The following is a 16,105-nucleotide window of genomic DNA, read 5'->3' as shown; positions in this document are numbered from 1 at the left end:
AAATTAAAGGGAGGGTTGGGAAAGGGGGGGGGGGGAACGGCAAGGAGAAAAAAAATAAATTAGAGACTTAAAGGGAAAGAGTCGCCATGTTTAGCAGCTTTTTTTTTTTTTTTTTTTTTTTTCTCCCTTAAAAAAAAATCTCCTCAATTCCACATAGAACAAGCTTCTCGATCCCAACCCTCCTCTTTTGTCCAATTCAATCTTTGGATAGATCTTTTGTTCTAACTCAGCATGAAAAGAAAAACTTTCTTTAAATGCTATAAACTTAAAACTAACTGAAGTCCCTAAACAAATCCTCCTCTGAGCATTCCAAACATATATACATGGGGCTTGTGTGTGTGCGTGCGTGCCTGTGTGTGTGTGTGTTTTTATTTAACCCTGGTGCATTTTCTGTTTACTATTATTCTCTGTGAACCAAAGCTCGCTGCAAGAAACTTATAAATACAGAGATAGCTTACAGGCTTTAAAACATAAAAAGCAGAGAATGTTTTGGATTTGAAAATCATAAATTATAATTTAATGCCAATAACAATTTACAACAAATGGTTGTTTACAATAAACTAACACAAAACAAACAAGTCAAGATCCTGTGTTCTTAGTAAGCATAAAAACTTCACACACACACACTCACATGGATAGCACTTGCAATAGAAAAAGCTAAATCTAGAGGTCAGCAATCCCCTGCAATAATAGTATATTTATATATTTATATATATTTATATATTTATAGAAAAGGAGCCATGATTCAGATGTAAAACTCTGCTCAAATTCACAGTCATACGCCCCTCAGCCCCCAGTACAGATGTGTCTAACTGGAACACACTAAAGATCAGGGTTTAATCGACTTTACAGAATGATCTCTCTCCCTCCCTCTCCCCCTTTTTGTGAAACCACAACATGGTGTAGTTACGTGTGGTAAAAAGGGAGAGGGGGAAGCCTCAGACAAGAACAAAATTGCAAGCTTTCACATACAAAGCATCTGCTATAGACCAAGGGGAGGGCGGGTGGGGGGAGAGAGAGAAAAAAAAAAAAAAATGACACGCACACACACAAAACAAAATATCAACCCCTCGCAAAACCACATCATCTTGCCTTCCTTCAGCTTTTGGGTTTTTTGCCTGCTCGGGATAGCACTACATTCCCAAATGGTGTCTCGGATCCTACGCCACTCGCCCAGGCAGGTCGCCACCGCATCAGTGGGAGCTGTGCCTCTGCGAGGGCTGCAAGAGAGGGCCCTGTGGCTACACAGGAAAGATGCATGTACGCCTACGCACGTATGTATGCAAGTATACATACAGACATATATCCCATATGTAAAATATAGAGATGACCTGTGGTCATGCTTTCACAGTCTAAGGTAAAAAAAATCCACTTGAGAGTATATATACATTAAAAACCGACTCCTCAGTGCTAGAAGCTAAAGCCACTCCATTTGAAGACCTCTCAATGACAACGATAGATGGCAACTACGGAGTATTATAAAAAATCACACATACTTAAAGAAAACTCATCGCAAACAACTGACCTATATTTACAATACTGCTATTACCTTGCTTGAACGATCTTGTGCGCGTATGTCAGACATTTACAAAAGATTTTTCGCCCCATTCTGATCATAAAATAGATACTGATCTCCAGATTTCTAATACTTTTTCACAACAATACCTTTCCTACGCAGGCACTTAAGTGTGACAAAAATAAGGGCCTTTTTTTTCCAGAAAATCCATTTTTAATTAACAGGAGGATTAGATGAATGGGGGTTGATGGTTTACCATTTCAGCATAGTACTTCCTAAAACCAGCGATAAACCACGAACTTAAGTCCTCCACCCCCATCCCGGAATTAAACAGGTAAATACACTACAATACATCTGCTACAAACTTACTGTGACAAGTAAACAAATCAATCGCCTATGGACTTAAATGACTGCAAACTAGAGAGAAGTAAGGTGGTTTCTGAAAGACATTTATGACAGCCAAACAAGTTTCAGATATCAAATAATATTTTAATTTCTGAATACTTTCAATTTTCCTTGGAATATAACACACAAAGACTCGACCAAACAGTTCAGTTATTATAACTTTTACAGTATACAGAAATGTTGCACTTAAAAAAAAAACCTTCAGTTTTTTTAAACACAAAACTGTAAACTCTAAGATACTGAATCAATCACGTTATCTATAAGTGCCAACAGTGTTATTTTGTCATGCTGATTTCAATGGTATTTTTTAAAAAGGGAAAATATCAACAATTATTATAATACAAAGGGCTTGCAAATATACAAACAGATAGAGGAGTTTAATAACAATTCATGATGAACTATGTGGAACCCAATTCAAATTACAAAAGTTCACTTTGCTTGTTTGTTTGTTTTTTAAATCAAAACCGTAGTGTGTCTTGGACACAAATTCCTTCTACCTAGAATAAATCCCCACAGTTCATTTTCTGTCCGAAATACCAAAAAACCTAGATCTGGGGGTAGTTATATGACACGTGTGGTTCATTCGGGTCTCTATAATTATAGCTCTCTCAGCTTCAAGCTAGATTTTGGGTCACCACCTTAAGTGCGCTTCCATCATTGTGTTGTTGAGGGTTTTTTTTCTCTTTTCCTTTCTTCCTATGATACTTTCGTGGACTCAGTTTTAATTCTTTCAGAACATATATTTTAAGGATACACAGGTTTTTTTTTTTTTTTAAAGAAGCCAAGGTTATATCAAAAATTATTATAGAACCACAGAATAAACTGGTTTGAAACCAGAAAAATACAAAAAAGAACAGCTATAGGTACATAGACACATAGGACAATTAATAATTTGGAAAAAAAAGACTTACTTTCTTCCGTTCTGCTAATTTTCTCCAAATTTCCTTTAAATGCACTTTAAGCGAGATTTTTTAAAAAGTTTACCCCAAAAAAAAGAAAAAAAAGAAGAAAAAAGAAAAAGCCCACCATCGTTTCTTTTCTTCTTCTTTCTCTTTTTTCTTTCTTTCTTTTTTCTTTCTCTCTTTTTTATTTTTTACAAAAAATGATAAGTAGCAAGTTTTTTTTTCTGAACGACACGGGAGTTTTTAATGCATTCTGTAAAAGTTCATTTGACAGTCTCTTTTTTTAATTCACAGTCCATTAATTTTTTCCTGTCTTCTCTTAGCAAACTTGTAACATCCTTTTACATCCTTTCTTAGCAGAAGGAAATTTAAGAAACAACCAGAACCCAAATGTCATTTGCTTTCCTTTCACTCTCTTTCATCTCCCTTCTCAATTTTTAATTTTTTTTTCATTTTTTTTTTCTCTCTCAAATATTTTATTGAATGGACATATAAGGCCAGTTAAAACTGCTGCCAGACAGTAACATATCCCTGATTAGGGTTTCTATGGGGGTTTTACCTACCAAACGGACGAAAAACAATTGCTCTATGACAGAAGAGGAGACAGTGCGAAGGGAGGGGAGACGTAGTAATAGCTTCCCGAATCGTGTTGGCTGGTTGGGATACTGGCTCCTAACATACTCTTCCAAAGCACACTGTGACTTCTCCTGTAAACTTTCAACATGGGCTACATCAGAGAGACCACAGGCATCTAGAAGAAAGTGTATTAAAAAAAAAAAAAAAAAAAAAGAAAAAGAAAGAAAAGAAAAAAAGAAAACAATCATCAGATTAAAAAGTTGTTGTGTGGGTTTTTTTTTTTTAATTTTTAATTTGATTTTTTTTTTTTTTTTTTATTGCTAGAATTAAGTGTAGATCGTGCGCCATCACCTCGCCCCCCCAGGGTTTTAGTAGGTTTTACCAAAAGGGACAATCTCTCTCTTTCTGTGGATGCGTGTGGGTGTTTGTATTTCTCTCTCTTCTGGAGGGTCTCCTTTAGGATTGAGAATCTCCAGGATTCGAGATTTCTAACGGCACGACAGACCTGAGGGGTTGACAAGGAGGTGCTGGCCAAGCGTAATTTCGTGTATCTATGTTTTTAGGGGGAAAGGCTGGGGGGGCGGGGAAGGCTGGAGTCCAAAGGGGGGAAAGGGAGCCACTATTTCTCTCCCCCCCCCCCCCCCCCCCCCCCCCCCCCCCCGCCTTGGAAAATAATTGGGGAGAGCCTAACCATGTGATGAGAAAGAACACTAATAGCAGTGATAGAAATCCTAATAATAATAAAAAACTGGCCCAGCCAAAGATAATGGCGCCCCGGATCCAGCAACAGATTCTCCCCCAAAGAAGACAACGCGTTTTTCTTCAGTCTTTGAAACTGATTTAAGTGGCCCTTTAAAACTGATCTTGTCAGTTTAGCCTATTCAGAGGCAGCCATGCAAACTGTGATCTCTCTGTTCATTTGAGCTGTTTCTTTTCCCCCCTCTTTTCTTTTCTCTTTCTTTCTTCCCCCCCCTCCACTCCCCCCTCTTTTTTTTCCTCTTCTTCTTCTTTTTAAACCTAAAGGCCCTTACAAGAAGAAAACTCCCTGATAGGGTCTGGACATTTTTTTTTCTTTTTTTTCCTGATACGCTAAAATACAATAAGTTCCCTTTAAATCAGAGACGTCTGTGCTGAAAGAGCACAGGTTGTGACCTGACCTCCCTGTGGCTTTCCTAGGCACAGGGCTAACACATGCATATTCTGCGAGTCATTAGAACCCAGATTTATTTTTTTTCTCTTAAAAGAGGCTGCAGCAAACATTATATGCATCTACGTGCGTCTGCTTTACATCAGGGAGTGTTATTGGGGTGCTGCAGAAGCTGCATGCATCACCCTGGTTTTTTGCATGCGGCTATCTTCCCCAGAATCAGATAACAAGAAACGTTTATCTAGTTGGGAGGCAATTTACACGCCAGGCCTCACATTTTGAAAATAGTAGTAAATTAAACAGTTACGACAGGATCGGACGATTGTTTTCTCAGAAGGCTAAAAAAAAAAAAAAAAAAGGAAAAAAAAAAAAGTGATTTGGGAGAAAAGGCAGGATTGGAAATAAACTCCTGGGTGTGGGTGTGAGCTGGCCAGGGGCTGGGGAGGGATGTGAGCGTGTGTGGGATCCTCGCTCAGCGTTTGAGCGAGGGAGAGCAAAATGCATCCCAGAAAACGACAGGCAAATAAAATAAGCACCCCACTGCCCACTCGGGATCCCTGTCGCCCTGTGGCTAGATGCGCCCTGCTCATTGATCACCTTAGGACTGTAGCGCCAGGAATTTGGGGGGAGGGAAAAAAAAAAAAAAAAAAAAAAAAGAGAAGTTTTTAATGTGTAAAGCAATAATATATAAAAGGAAGTTTAGGTCACGACCCAGAACCTGGACAAAGTCCAGAAAATGACTTCGTTCCCCAGACCCCCTTTAACACAACAAGGAACGGATTGTGAGCCCTTCTTTTCCCACATAAACTACATTTTTTTCCTGTTTCCTGATATCAGGCTTTAAAAAACTCCGATGAGTAATTATTTTACAGGTCCTGCTTCCATTCATATGTTTATCGCGTGGCCACTTTCCCAAGCTTTCAAGTGAGTTACAGAAGAAATATATGTATTTTTAAACTTAATCCCAAAACTTCTAGGGCTCCAGCACATTGGGTTGCCGATGCAGCCTTAAAGTTAGCAATCTGAGATAACGTATTGCACAAATTAGCGAGCAGATTTTTTTTTTTCCTCAAGAAAAAAAAAAAATTTAGCCTCCAGAGTTAATATCAGGTTTATTACTCACCCAGGTTAAACTCTAGTGCAAGCTAATTAGATTTCACAACGCACTCAATTATTGCTTTATAACTCATGCACTACTTCTAGGCAGCAAAAGTTGACACATATTTTTCCCCCCCTCGCTTTGATTATCTAAGAAACACCTCGAGGTCTTTTCCTCGGGAGAGGCATGGTTGTGCCACCCCGGAATTACACTGCGGAGCGGCAGCTTCAGTCTCCTCTTACTTTTTTCCTACTAACCCTCTCTACTTATGGTAATGATCTTTTCGCACCCGCTACTCGCTTTGGACTCTGCTGTTCCTGCTGGGTACAAATGCAAACTTTTCCCCTTAGCTGAAATGACACAGAACTGCTCACTGCCACATTCTCTTTAAATCAGAGACAGCTCTTTGGAAAGTTGATTTATTTTATTTTATGGGATGGCAGGGAACATATTTTAAACTCAGCTTTGCGCATTTAACTTTTTTTTTTTTAATTCAATTTTTAATCCTGCAGGGCTTTTTTCCCTTCCTGGCTGCCCATAAAATGATCCTCTTTTTAAAGTGGTTTCACTGATAGGACGACTTGTATTTAACAACATCAAACAGATTTTGCTGCTGTTCGGATGCGTGTCATTAAATGCAACAACCCAGAGCTATACTGTTAAATAAAATATTATTTTCAATGGGAAAAGCGCAGTCTCTCGTGGCGAATGGGTGCCTCTCCCCGAGTCCCCTCTTCCCCCATCCCCAGCGTTATTCAGCTAGGGTTGGGGTGTGTTTTGGTTGCCTTTTTGTATGTGTGTGTGTGTTTTATTTATTTATTTTTTTTTTTTAAATTTTTTGCACTCCCTCGAAGATGGGATGCGCAGATCCGAGGCCCTGAAGGGGAGACCACAGGGCACCGTTTCCTAAAAGGAAAGAGACCGCGCTGGTTCTCGGGGGGCAGGGAGCGGTGATGGGGTGCAGGCAATAACACTTTGCAAGAGCCAACAGTTCTCAGGGGGGGCCGGGGGAAGGAAAAAGGAAGAGCAAAGAAACGCTGCCTACCTGAGGTGAAGAGGACTATGGCCTTTAAACAGCTATATTCTGCAGAGTCGACATGCAATGCTTTCAGTTTTTCTACTTGCTCTTGGAAGATTCGTATGTGGTCCATAAAGGCGACCACTCGGTCAGCAGACATTGGCGAAGCGTGGAGGCCCGCAGCTGCCAGGAGCGGAGCGACGTGGAGGGGCATGGAGCACTGGGCAGCGTTGAGGACAAATAACTCGCTCCAGGTCAGCCTCAGAAGGGCCACCTGGTCTGTGATCTGGAGGTCTGGGAAGAAGGGGATATTCCTGGCCCACTCCACCGCGCTGAAGAGCATCCTAGCTGCCAGTTCACAAATGTTCTCGATGCCCATGATGTTGTTGGGTTGCATGCACTGACTGCCAAAGCGGGAGGTGGGGTAGGGCTCTGCTCTCAGAAGAAGGGAGATATATCCGGATAGGTAGGAATGGCAGTTGAGAGGGTCCCCGTTTGTCAAGGCGAACTGACCATGAGTTGGCTGTGTGGGTGGCATTCTGCCCCTCTGGACCGCTGCAGTAAATAAAGAAGAAACTACAGCTATTAATATCTGAATTGCGACCATCGGTTCAAATACAGCCTGCTTTGTGTGCTTGTGCGTGCGTGTGTGACACCGTACCAAGCCAGCTTAAGGGGGAACATGCATTTTTCCAGCCAGAGTTCAGCCCGTACCCGGTTTTAAGGCTCCGCAGTTCCCGGGTCAAGCAAAAGCAACAATAAAAGCAGAGCAATGCTGTCGGCTCGGCCGGGACTGCCCGCAGGAGCCCGGGATCCTCACTTCCCAAAACACACCACCATTCAGTTATTTCCCCCCCACACCCCTCCACCGCCACCCCTCCTTCAAGAGGTGCGGGATACGTCTTTGTGTGCCCGGCTATTTTTCTTCATTACACCTAAACCAGCTTATTGATTTCAGGCTGGGGGAGCGGGATGGGGAGGGAGCGGGGGGAGAGGGAAGAAACACTTCAGTTCAAAATCCCCGGCGCTGGTCTGGTCCCACACGCGCTTCTCGCCCACTGAATATATTGGTGCTGCTGTTATTATACCCCCCCCCCCCTATAAAAAATATCAAAGGAGGCGAGATCACCCCACAACATCCCCGGCAGAGTCCCCCGGCGAGGCTGGGGGCATTATCCAAAGGCACCTTCCTCAGCTGCCCATGGAAAGTGGGCCTTTCATTTTGTTAATAAATTTACACAGTGACAGCGAGAGAAAAAGGAGAGAGAAAAAGGGCTCAGAGGCAGAGAGACGGCAAGAAGGGAGAACGCCTAAAAATATGCTTGATTTATATTTGTTATCGCAGGTCTTACGAGGTTAGTTACTCTTGCAGAAACACAAAGAGGAGCCCAGCAAGTCCCAAGCCCCCTAACCCTTAACCTACATAGCAGCGTCCAGACACAGAGCACGCACTGGAAAACTGCAGGCTCACATTTCTCGGCTAATTTTATATCACAAAGACTCGACTTGCAGAGACCCGAGCACCCCACACTTACTTCTGGGCTGCTCCTTCCCCCCCCCCCCCCCGGCCCCCGTCCCCTTCTACCCCCTCCTGCCTCTCCCGGAGGGCCGAGAAAATAAGACGAAGAAGAGAAAAGTGAGAAAATAACAATCGGGAAAGGCAGGCAGACGGCAATGTGTATATACACACACGCGCGGATATGTGTGTGTATATATATTTTTAAAGGAGGAAAAATCCGGCCGGGAATCCACAGTGGAGTGCTGTAGAGCCTCGGTAGGGTGAGTCCCATTGTAATAGTAATTTGAACCGCCTGTGTAAAATTGCAATCTAAGGCAGGGTGCTGGGGGATATATGTGTGTGTGTGTGTGTGTGCGTGCATGTCGTGAGGCTCCCTGTGTGTGTACACACAGGCAGGGAGACACCCAGACAGACAGACACACACCGAGCTGCTCGGGGGACGGGGGGTAAGGCTGAACATGCAGGAGGGAACATGAAGGAAAAGTAACCAGACGTCAGAATAATCATCTCGCTCCTAAGCAGCGTGAAACTAAAAATCCACTTCCAATAAACCTCCATCAGCAAAATCAAAACAAACACAAATCAATTACGAGTGCAGGAGAAAGCATGCAAGAGCCCCTGCCTCCCCTGCCCACCTCCCCAACACCTCTTTCTTTCATTACGAGAAAGTTTCTGTCTGTTTATTCGGAGGGGGAGGGAGGGAGGGGGAAAGGAAAGGTTCTGGCTGGGTTTGGGGAGGGAGGTGAAAAATAATAATAATTAAAAAAAGAAAAAAAACCAAACCAAACCCAAAACGCAGCGAGTGAAAAAAATTGCAAAACAAATGAAATCCCAATACCTTCCCGTCTCATGCCAACTTTGAGGCATTTTTTGAGGCGGCAGTACTGACACTGATTGCGGTGGTGCTGGTCAATGGGACAGTTCCTGTTGGCACGACAAGTGTAGCTGAGATTCCTCCTTACACTCCGCTTGAAGAAACTCTTGCAACCCTCGCAGGTAAACTGGCCATAATGTTTGCCACTAGACTTGTCCCCACAAACCACACATTCAATGTGCTGCTGCTGCTGCTGTTTGTCTCCTTGGTTCTGCTGGCTTGGCGGGTTGGTCTGGGCTGGCGTACTGGGAGGGCCCCCGGGCCCCGGGGTCTGTGGGGTGTGCGGGGCCCCGGCCGGAGGTCCCTGCACCGGCGGGGCTTGCGAAGGCTGCGTTCCCTGAGCTCCGGGCACATCGTCCTGGGGGTCTCGCCACGCACCGACTACCATTGCCATATCTATTGGACACCGTTGCCAAACTTCCTGTTCCCCCTTTATTTTCAAAGTTTGTTTGCTTTGCTTTTCAGATCAGCTTTGCAGCAGTCTTTTTTTTTCCTCCTCCTCCTCCCCTCTCTCTCTCTTCCCCCCTCTCTCTTTTGTTGTTTTGCCCCCCTTTTTTTTTTTTTTTTTTCAGGAGGGTCGGGGTGGGGGGGATCTCCCGGTACCGGCGAAGGTGCAGAGGCACGGGGCGATGGAGGTGTGTGTGCGGGGGGGCGAGTTGCGAGTCGATTGTCTGGGCTCCAGGAGAGCAAAGTAAAGGGGTGGTGGGGGTGGGGGAGAGAGGGAGAGAGAGAGAGAGAGAGGAGGAAAAAAAAAAAAAATCTCTTCAAAGATCTCCCTCTCTCTCTCTTAGAGCTGATCTGCAGCAGAGTAGTTGAAGGAGGAGAGGCGGGTGTCTGGGGGCCAGGTCCAGGGAAGCTCGCAGTCAGCCATTCAGGAAAGCCATCAAAATAAGAATGAATAAAAGGTTAAAGATTACACACACAGCGGAAAAAAACACGCACAGCTGAGGAGACTTTTCTCGGCGCGGAGAGCGGACGGTCTCGCCGTAGTTTTTGGAAGTCCAGCTTGCAGCAGCAACATCAACTGCGATCGCTTTGTTTTTGTGGGCTCTTTTTTTTTTTTTTTTTTCCTCCTCTTTCCTCCTCTCTCTCTCTCTCCTCTGTCTCTCCTCCCTCCTTCGCTCGCTTTAATTCTTCCTCTCCGCCGCTCCGCCCGGGCGCTGCTCTCTTTCTCTCTCTCTCTCTCCCTCTTTTTGGCTCGGGGGTGGGGGGGCTGGCTGTTGGGTTTTTTTTCCTCCTCCTCCTCCTCTGGCTTTTTTATTATTATTATTATTGTTATTATTATTAATTATTGTTATTGTGATTGTTTATTTGTTCCTCCTCTCCGTCCCCCGCCGCGCCGCGCTCCGCTCTGCCCCGCTCAAGCCGCTTCGCCGCTCCCGCCGCGCCGCGTCCCCGCCGCCGCCGCCGCCGCCGCCGCCGCTCCCGCTCCCGCCGCCGCTCGGGTGCTGCCGCCGCCGCCGCTGCCGCCGCCGCCGCCGCCGCCGCCGCGCTGCCTTATGCTGCTTCTGCCGCCTCGCAAGTGGGCTCTCGCCTCCGCGCCGCCGGTGCTCACGGCGCGGGCGGGGGGAGGGGGGCCGCGGGGCGGGGGGGAGGGAAGGAGTCAACTCGCCAGCGCAGCGCCCAGCCAGCCAGGATGATAAAAGAGGGGAGCGGGAGGAGGAGGAGGAGGAGGAGGAGGAGGAGGAGGAGGAGGAGGAGGAGGAGGAGGAGGAGGAGGAGGAGGAGGAGGGAGAGAGAGAGAGGGAAGGATCATAACCCAGCGCGCAGCATCGCTCCTCGGGGTGGGGGGGGGGGAGAGGGGAAAATCACCGCGGGGAGCGGCCCCCCCCCCCAAAAAAAAAAAAAAAAAAAAAAAAAAAGCGGCGGCGGCGGCGAGCGGGGCCCCCCCCGCGGCGGGGAGGGGCGGGGCGGGGCGGCGGGCGGCGCGTGGGCCGAGTGGCGAGCGCGCGCTCCCCGCCGGCCGCTCGCCCCGCCGGCGGGAGAGTGAACTTTGACACGGCTGCTGCAACTTAGCGCACGTTGCTATGGCGACCCAGCGCCTTATAAGGCAAACCGACCGGCGTTTGACTGGTCAAAAGCTCGCGCCCCGCCCCTCGGCCCTCATTGGACCGCGACGCCCTGCGCGGCCTGCCATGGCCGCCGCCGACGCCCGCGCGGTCCTAGAGGCAGCCGCCGCCACCGGGGCGTCCGTGTCCCCCCCCCCCCCCCCCGCACGCCGCTCCCTCGCCGGCTCCGCGCTCCTCTCGCCCGTTGCGCCCAGCCCCGCTGCCCCCGGCGGGGCGAGGGGGTTAAGGCCGGCCCGGCGGGGGGGGGGGAGCGGAGCGCCGACGCCTCACCTGGGGCCGCCCGCCGGGGCACGGCCTCGGGGGTCGCGGGTTGGGGGGGGGGACGGGCGAAAATCAGCAAATTGACGCTAAAATGCGGTAAAACTCCACGGAATGAAATAAACCCCGGCCCCGCCGCCGTCCAGGGGAGGGGAGCGGCCGCCGCCAGGGGTAGGGCTCGCAGGTACGCGGGCTCCCGCCCGCCCGGGGTCCCGCCGCTGCCCTCGGCCGCGCTCCGGCGGCGGACGGGGCCGGCGGCACCTGCGCTCGCCCCGGCCGCCCCGTGCCCCGGCCGCCCGCGGGGCCCCAGCCGTCCCCGACGCTCCGGCAGCGGCCGCTCGCCCAGCCCCGCGTCCCCGGCGGGGTAACGGGGCACCGCCGCTCCTCCCGACCGCTCCACCCCGGGCGGGCGGCTCTTCCCCCGCCGCCCCGGGCAGCCGGCGGGCTGGGACCGGGACCGGGCTTTCCCGCAAGGCACCGTCTGCCCCTTCCCCTTAGCACGGTGGTGGAAAAAAAACCCGCAACGCCGCTCCGCAGAGGGTGACACGCGTGTCTTTTCCCTCGCAGCCTCCACGGCATCGCTGTAACGCGGCTCATCGCCACCCCTTGAACTTTATTTTGGGGGTTTTGCGGGGGGTTTGGGGTTTTTTTTGGCTCACACGTACCCTGACACGGTAACACAACCTCTGCGCTGTAGCGGGAGCACCGCTACAGAGGTAACCGATCTAAGTACGCGGGGACAGTTGTTTATTTCCCGCTGAATATAGACACCGGCCGGCGGAACGGGGACTCCGAGTTCATCTCCCAGTGAAAATGGCCAAAAGACACTCCAAGAGGCGAGAAGGGACGGAGAGATAAAACAGAAAAGCTGTTAAACCAGACAGATACGTGCCCGGCCGGGCAGTTCCTCCTCTGCAAAGACACGCGTGTCCGTTCCCTCGCATTTGAGCCGGTGACCGAGCGCGGACGCGGGGAGCCAGGACCTGGGCACAGCTCTCTAAAGGATTAATTGCCCCTCACCTCCTCGCACACACTTTTTCATGTTGCCACATGCACACCCCCTTCTGCCGCAGAAATAATATATGTGGCTAAAGCCGCAGGTGCTGAGATGATTGGAAAGTTGTAAAAAGCACCTAGACTTGCCAGTGTCCTGCTTAGAAACCTGGTGTGTTAAGACCCCACGAACGAAGATGTACCGCGGCTCAATTTCAAAGGCAAGGCTGCAGCATTCCCATTGATCCCGACGGAGGAAAAATAACCTTTCTCCGAAACAGGGACCTAGAGGGACTGGGAAAGCCAGGAGGTGGGAAAGGAATCTTTCCCCGTTAAAATGTGGGGGACTGCTTTATGATTTCCAAATAACCCAGAGCCGAGGAGGTCACCTTTCGGGGAGGGTGGCAGAAGGTGGGGGGTTCAAAATGCAGAATAGTCACAGATTGTTGCTGATGTTGAATTTCCTGAGGAAAAAAAAAAAAAAAGCACCCAACCCAACAACCCAACACCAACCTTTCCTGTCTCGAATCTGACAAAGTAAACAGGATTAATTCACCATATGAAAAAACATTAATGCCGTCTTAACAAACGCAGAAATCAGAAGAGAAAGCGGTTTTAACAGGACGTACAATATTAATAGTTTGAACCTATGATCGTAAAAATGAAAAGCCATTGATACACGCTTAAAAACCGCCGTATACGCTGATTGCTCAAGCATTAATGAAGAATGCCCCAGATTAACTATTTGCTCTTCGAGGGATGCAGCAATATAACTATCTATTAGCACCATTAGATGCTTTGCTATTTATTTGAAAACATCCCTGCGAGTGGGCTGAGGCAGAACAGATGAATGTAAAAATGAACTGCAGCTAATTTCGCTAAATAATCCTCGAAACCTGAGCGCCTCGCAAAGAAGGGGAAGATTCTCAACTGTCCTTCCCCGAGCCTAATGACAATAGAAAAGCTCTGTTTTAAAAGTAAGACCGTATTGGTTTTCCAAATAAACAAATGCATCCCTCCTGCCATTTTACTGCAGATGTAAATTTATTTTAATGAGAGGGAGTGGAAGGATTTATTTTGCTAAAATAGAGTTGGGGATAGAGCCGGTGTAAATCTTTAGGTTTTAAAAAAGAGGAGGAAGGAGGGGGAAGCTGCTTTCCTGGCAGAAAGCTGCCTAACAGTCCTCTAATTCTTTCTAGATTAAATCGCAATATGAATACAGCATCGAACAAATACCGAGTTTCGCTCTGAACTCAGTGGAAAGCAGTTACGTCTAACAGAATTCAATGAATTCCTCTTCTCCCTCAATGTAGTATGTGTGTGTTTTTCTCTTCCACCACACTGAAGTTCCATGAATAGGGAAAGTGGCTCCTATTGTGTGCCTCTGAACTTCCAAGTCAATGCAATTTTTAACCACTGGCTTGTGGTACTTTGAAAATCACCAGGGGCTGTCAGAGTTGGGTCCTCTGAAAAATTTACAGTGCTAAATCAGAGCATATGCTGTGAGAGAGGAAAAAAAATTGCTTAAGATTGGAGCAAGTACAGTATCTGGCTGCCCCCTAGTGTAAGTCTCTTATCTGCCTAAAATTCAACTTTAAAAGAAAAGGATCTCTTAAAGGGAAACGACTTTTGGCTCACGTATGCATACGAGAATGAAACTTCTGTACATTTTAATCTGATTAATTCCTAAGGATTTAAAATTAATTGGCTTGGGCACTCCTAGACCGGACTATAAGGTTTCTGCATCAGGGTTTCTGCGAGCGCTGTACTGAATAGGTATTTTTAAGGGATGATGGTAAGGGATGGGGGGGGGGATGATCCTGTTTTGTGATTTTTTTTTTTAAACGAGGAACCGTGCCTCGCATGCTGTTGTCAGAGCAAAACACTTTTGCTGCTTAAAGTCAGATCTACGTCTTTTGCAATGATACTTAAAAAAAAAAAAAAAAAGGATAAATAATTGCCTTAAAGCCTCAGCCGAACTGCCAACCACACCTTCGGATGGTGAGTATATTCCAGCTTCTTTCCATTGTACTTGCTTAACCAGGGAAGGGACCGGAGGGGGAGAGGGGATCTCAGCGCTATACCTTCACCACCGACCTCCTTTTTTTTTTTTTTTTTTCCTCCTCTCTCTCTCTCTCTCTCTCCTTTCCCCTAAATAAATGCTGCCAGCTGCACACGGCGACACAATTCCGGGCAGTTTAATACCTATCCCTTAAGTTCAGAGGCTCGTCCCCCCCTCCGCAGCCTCCCGAGCGGGCGGCTCCGCCGCTGCCCCCCGGGCAGCCCGGGCAGGGGAGGCTGCCGGCGGGCTCTGCCTCCCGGCCGCTCCTCGGGCAACGACTTTGAGGCGCTTTGCCTCGCCTCGGACCTGGAAGCCGATTCCGGTCGTTGGGTTTGTTCGCTTGTTTGTTTGTTTGCTGCTTGCTTTATTTAGCTAAAGGACGTGCTAACTGATGGTGCTGCAATTACACATACTTGGGTCTCCCCCCCTCCCCTCTTCCCCTCCTTAGAGCAACCCACGTAACCTTAGAAACGATCGTTTAAGACGTACGTTAGCTAACATTTGCTTTTTTGGATTTTTTGTTTTCCTTAAAAGAGAAACACAAGAATCACAACACATTGCCCGAAAAAAGTGTCAAAGAAGAAGGAAAAAAACTATAAGTAAACATACCAAAACCATATTTGCCTTGTTCAAGGTCCCAAATCGCTTGCATCTTCCTTTTTCTACCTCTCCTTTAGTTTGGCAGGTGAAACAAACAAACAAAAAAAATAATCAGACCGCTGTTTGCCCCCCAGAAAGATGTGCGTTGGGTAATTAAAGAGAAGTCTCCTTCTTGGTGTTTATCTAAGCGATTGTGCAAACTGATAAAAAAAAAAAAAAGTAAGAAAAAAAAAAAGTAAAGTTACAGCCTTCAGGGGGAAAAAAAAAAGGAGGCAAGGTGAAGGGAATGGATTTCCCACAACCTAAAGGGAAGTGCTTTCGATGTATTATTAGCGATCAGCCTTGGGAGAGAGGAAAAAAAAAAATCCTGAACACACTCTAACTTTACACAGACAAGATTTCAGGGGGGGCTTTGTACATAGCTGCTTAGGAATGTGCGCCTCGCCTTTAAGAAAAAATCCCCAAGCCCAAGGTAGGAGATGTCTTTGAGTGATCCTTGTCTCTCATTTCATTCCTTAGAAGGAAGAGCGTCTCGCTACACCTTGTTTGGAGCTGGAAAGGCGAGACTTAAAAAAAAAAAAAAAAAAGAAAAAATATTCACAACCCACCCTTCCAATTGGGGAGAAAAAAAAATAAGAGAGGGAAATCTCCTAACTTAATGACTGTGGGGGTAGGATGGATGCGACCGATTTCAGCCCCCCCCCCCCCCCCCTTTCCCACCTCTCCCCTCCCCGGCAGGGGGAAAAAAAAAAAAAAGGGAAAAAAAAAAAGCCAACCGCAAACAACTACAGGCTGAACTATCAACACATGCACCGAAGGGGAAAAAATATATAGTGTCCTGTGTAGGGTCGGCAGGGAACGCAAGCACACGCTAAAGCAAGTTGGGAAAGAATCCGAGCTAATCAGCAATCTCTTTCTCTCTCTCTCCTTCTCTCCCTCTCCCCCTCTCTCTCTCTTTCACTGCCCCTGAGATCCCAGCTCGAAAGAGGTACTCCACATTTTTTCATTACCAAAAATCCGTTGCAATAATCATTTGTTGCTAATTGAAACCCTTGGAGACATTTTTC

At 47.3% G+C, this 16,105-nt stretch overlaps 1 protein-coding gene across 2 annotated transcripts; it reads right to left on the bottom strand.

The window, feature by feature from the left end:
* Positions 1 to 985: 985 nt before the first annotated feature.
* On the bottom strand, positions 986 to 15,158 carry NR2F2 (nuclear receptor subfamily 2 group F member 2). 2 transcript variants are annotated; one of them, XM_082321696.1, is made up of 3 exons: positions 15,048 to 15,158; positions 6,691 to 7,218; positions 986 to 3,574 (listed from the first exon to the last, which is right to left on the bottom strand). In XM_082321696.1, the coding sequence occupies exons 1-3, from the start codon at positions 15,088 to 15,090 to the stop codon at positions 3,300 to 3,302; spliced, it is 846 nt and encodes a 281-aa protein (XP_082177822.1). In that variant the 5' UTR covers positions 15,091 to 15,158; the 3' UTR covers positions 986 to 3,299. The 2 variants fall into 2 exon arrangements, with proteins under 2 accessions (XP_082177822.1, XP_082177821.1); XM_082321695.1 differs by lacking the exon at positions 15,048 to 15,158 and adding an exon at positions 9,021 to 10,404.
* Between the last annotated feature and the right edge of the window lie 947 nt (positions 15,159 to 16,105).

This window comes from Platalea leucorodia (genome assembly GCF_965183815.1).
Source record: "Platalea leucorodia genome assembly, chromosome: 9".
Taxonomy (NCBI): Eukaryota; Metazoa; Chordata; class Aves; order Pelecaniformes; family Threskiornithidae; genus Platalea; species Platalea leucorodia.
The sequence above is the reverse complement of the archived record's forward strand: the minus strand, read 5'-3'. Positions and strand labels throughout refer to the sequence as shown.

Coding starts and splice junctions, on each gene's coding strand:
- NR2F2 (XM_082321695.1), bottom strand. CDS start 9,450: ATGGCAATGGTAGTCGGTGCGTGGCGAGACCCCCAGGACGATGTGCCC. Junction 7,219..9,020: donor AGTTGGCATGAGACGGGAAG/GTATTGGGATTT, acceptor TATTTACTGCAG/CGGTCCAGAGGGGCAGAATG. Junction 3,575..6,690: donor CATAGTCCTCTTCACCTCAG/GTAGGCAGCGTT, acceptor ACTTTCTTCTAG/ATGCCTGTGGTCTCTCTGAT.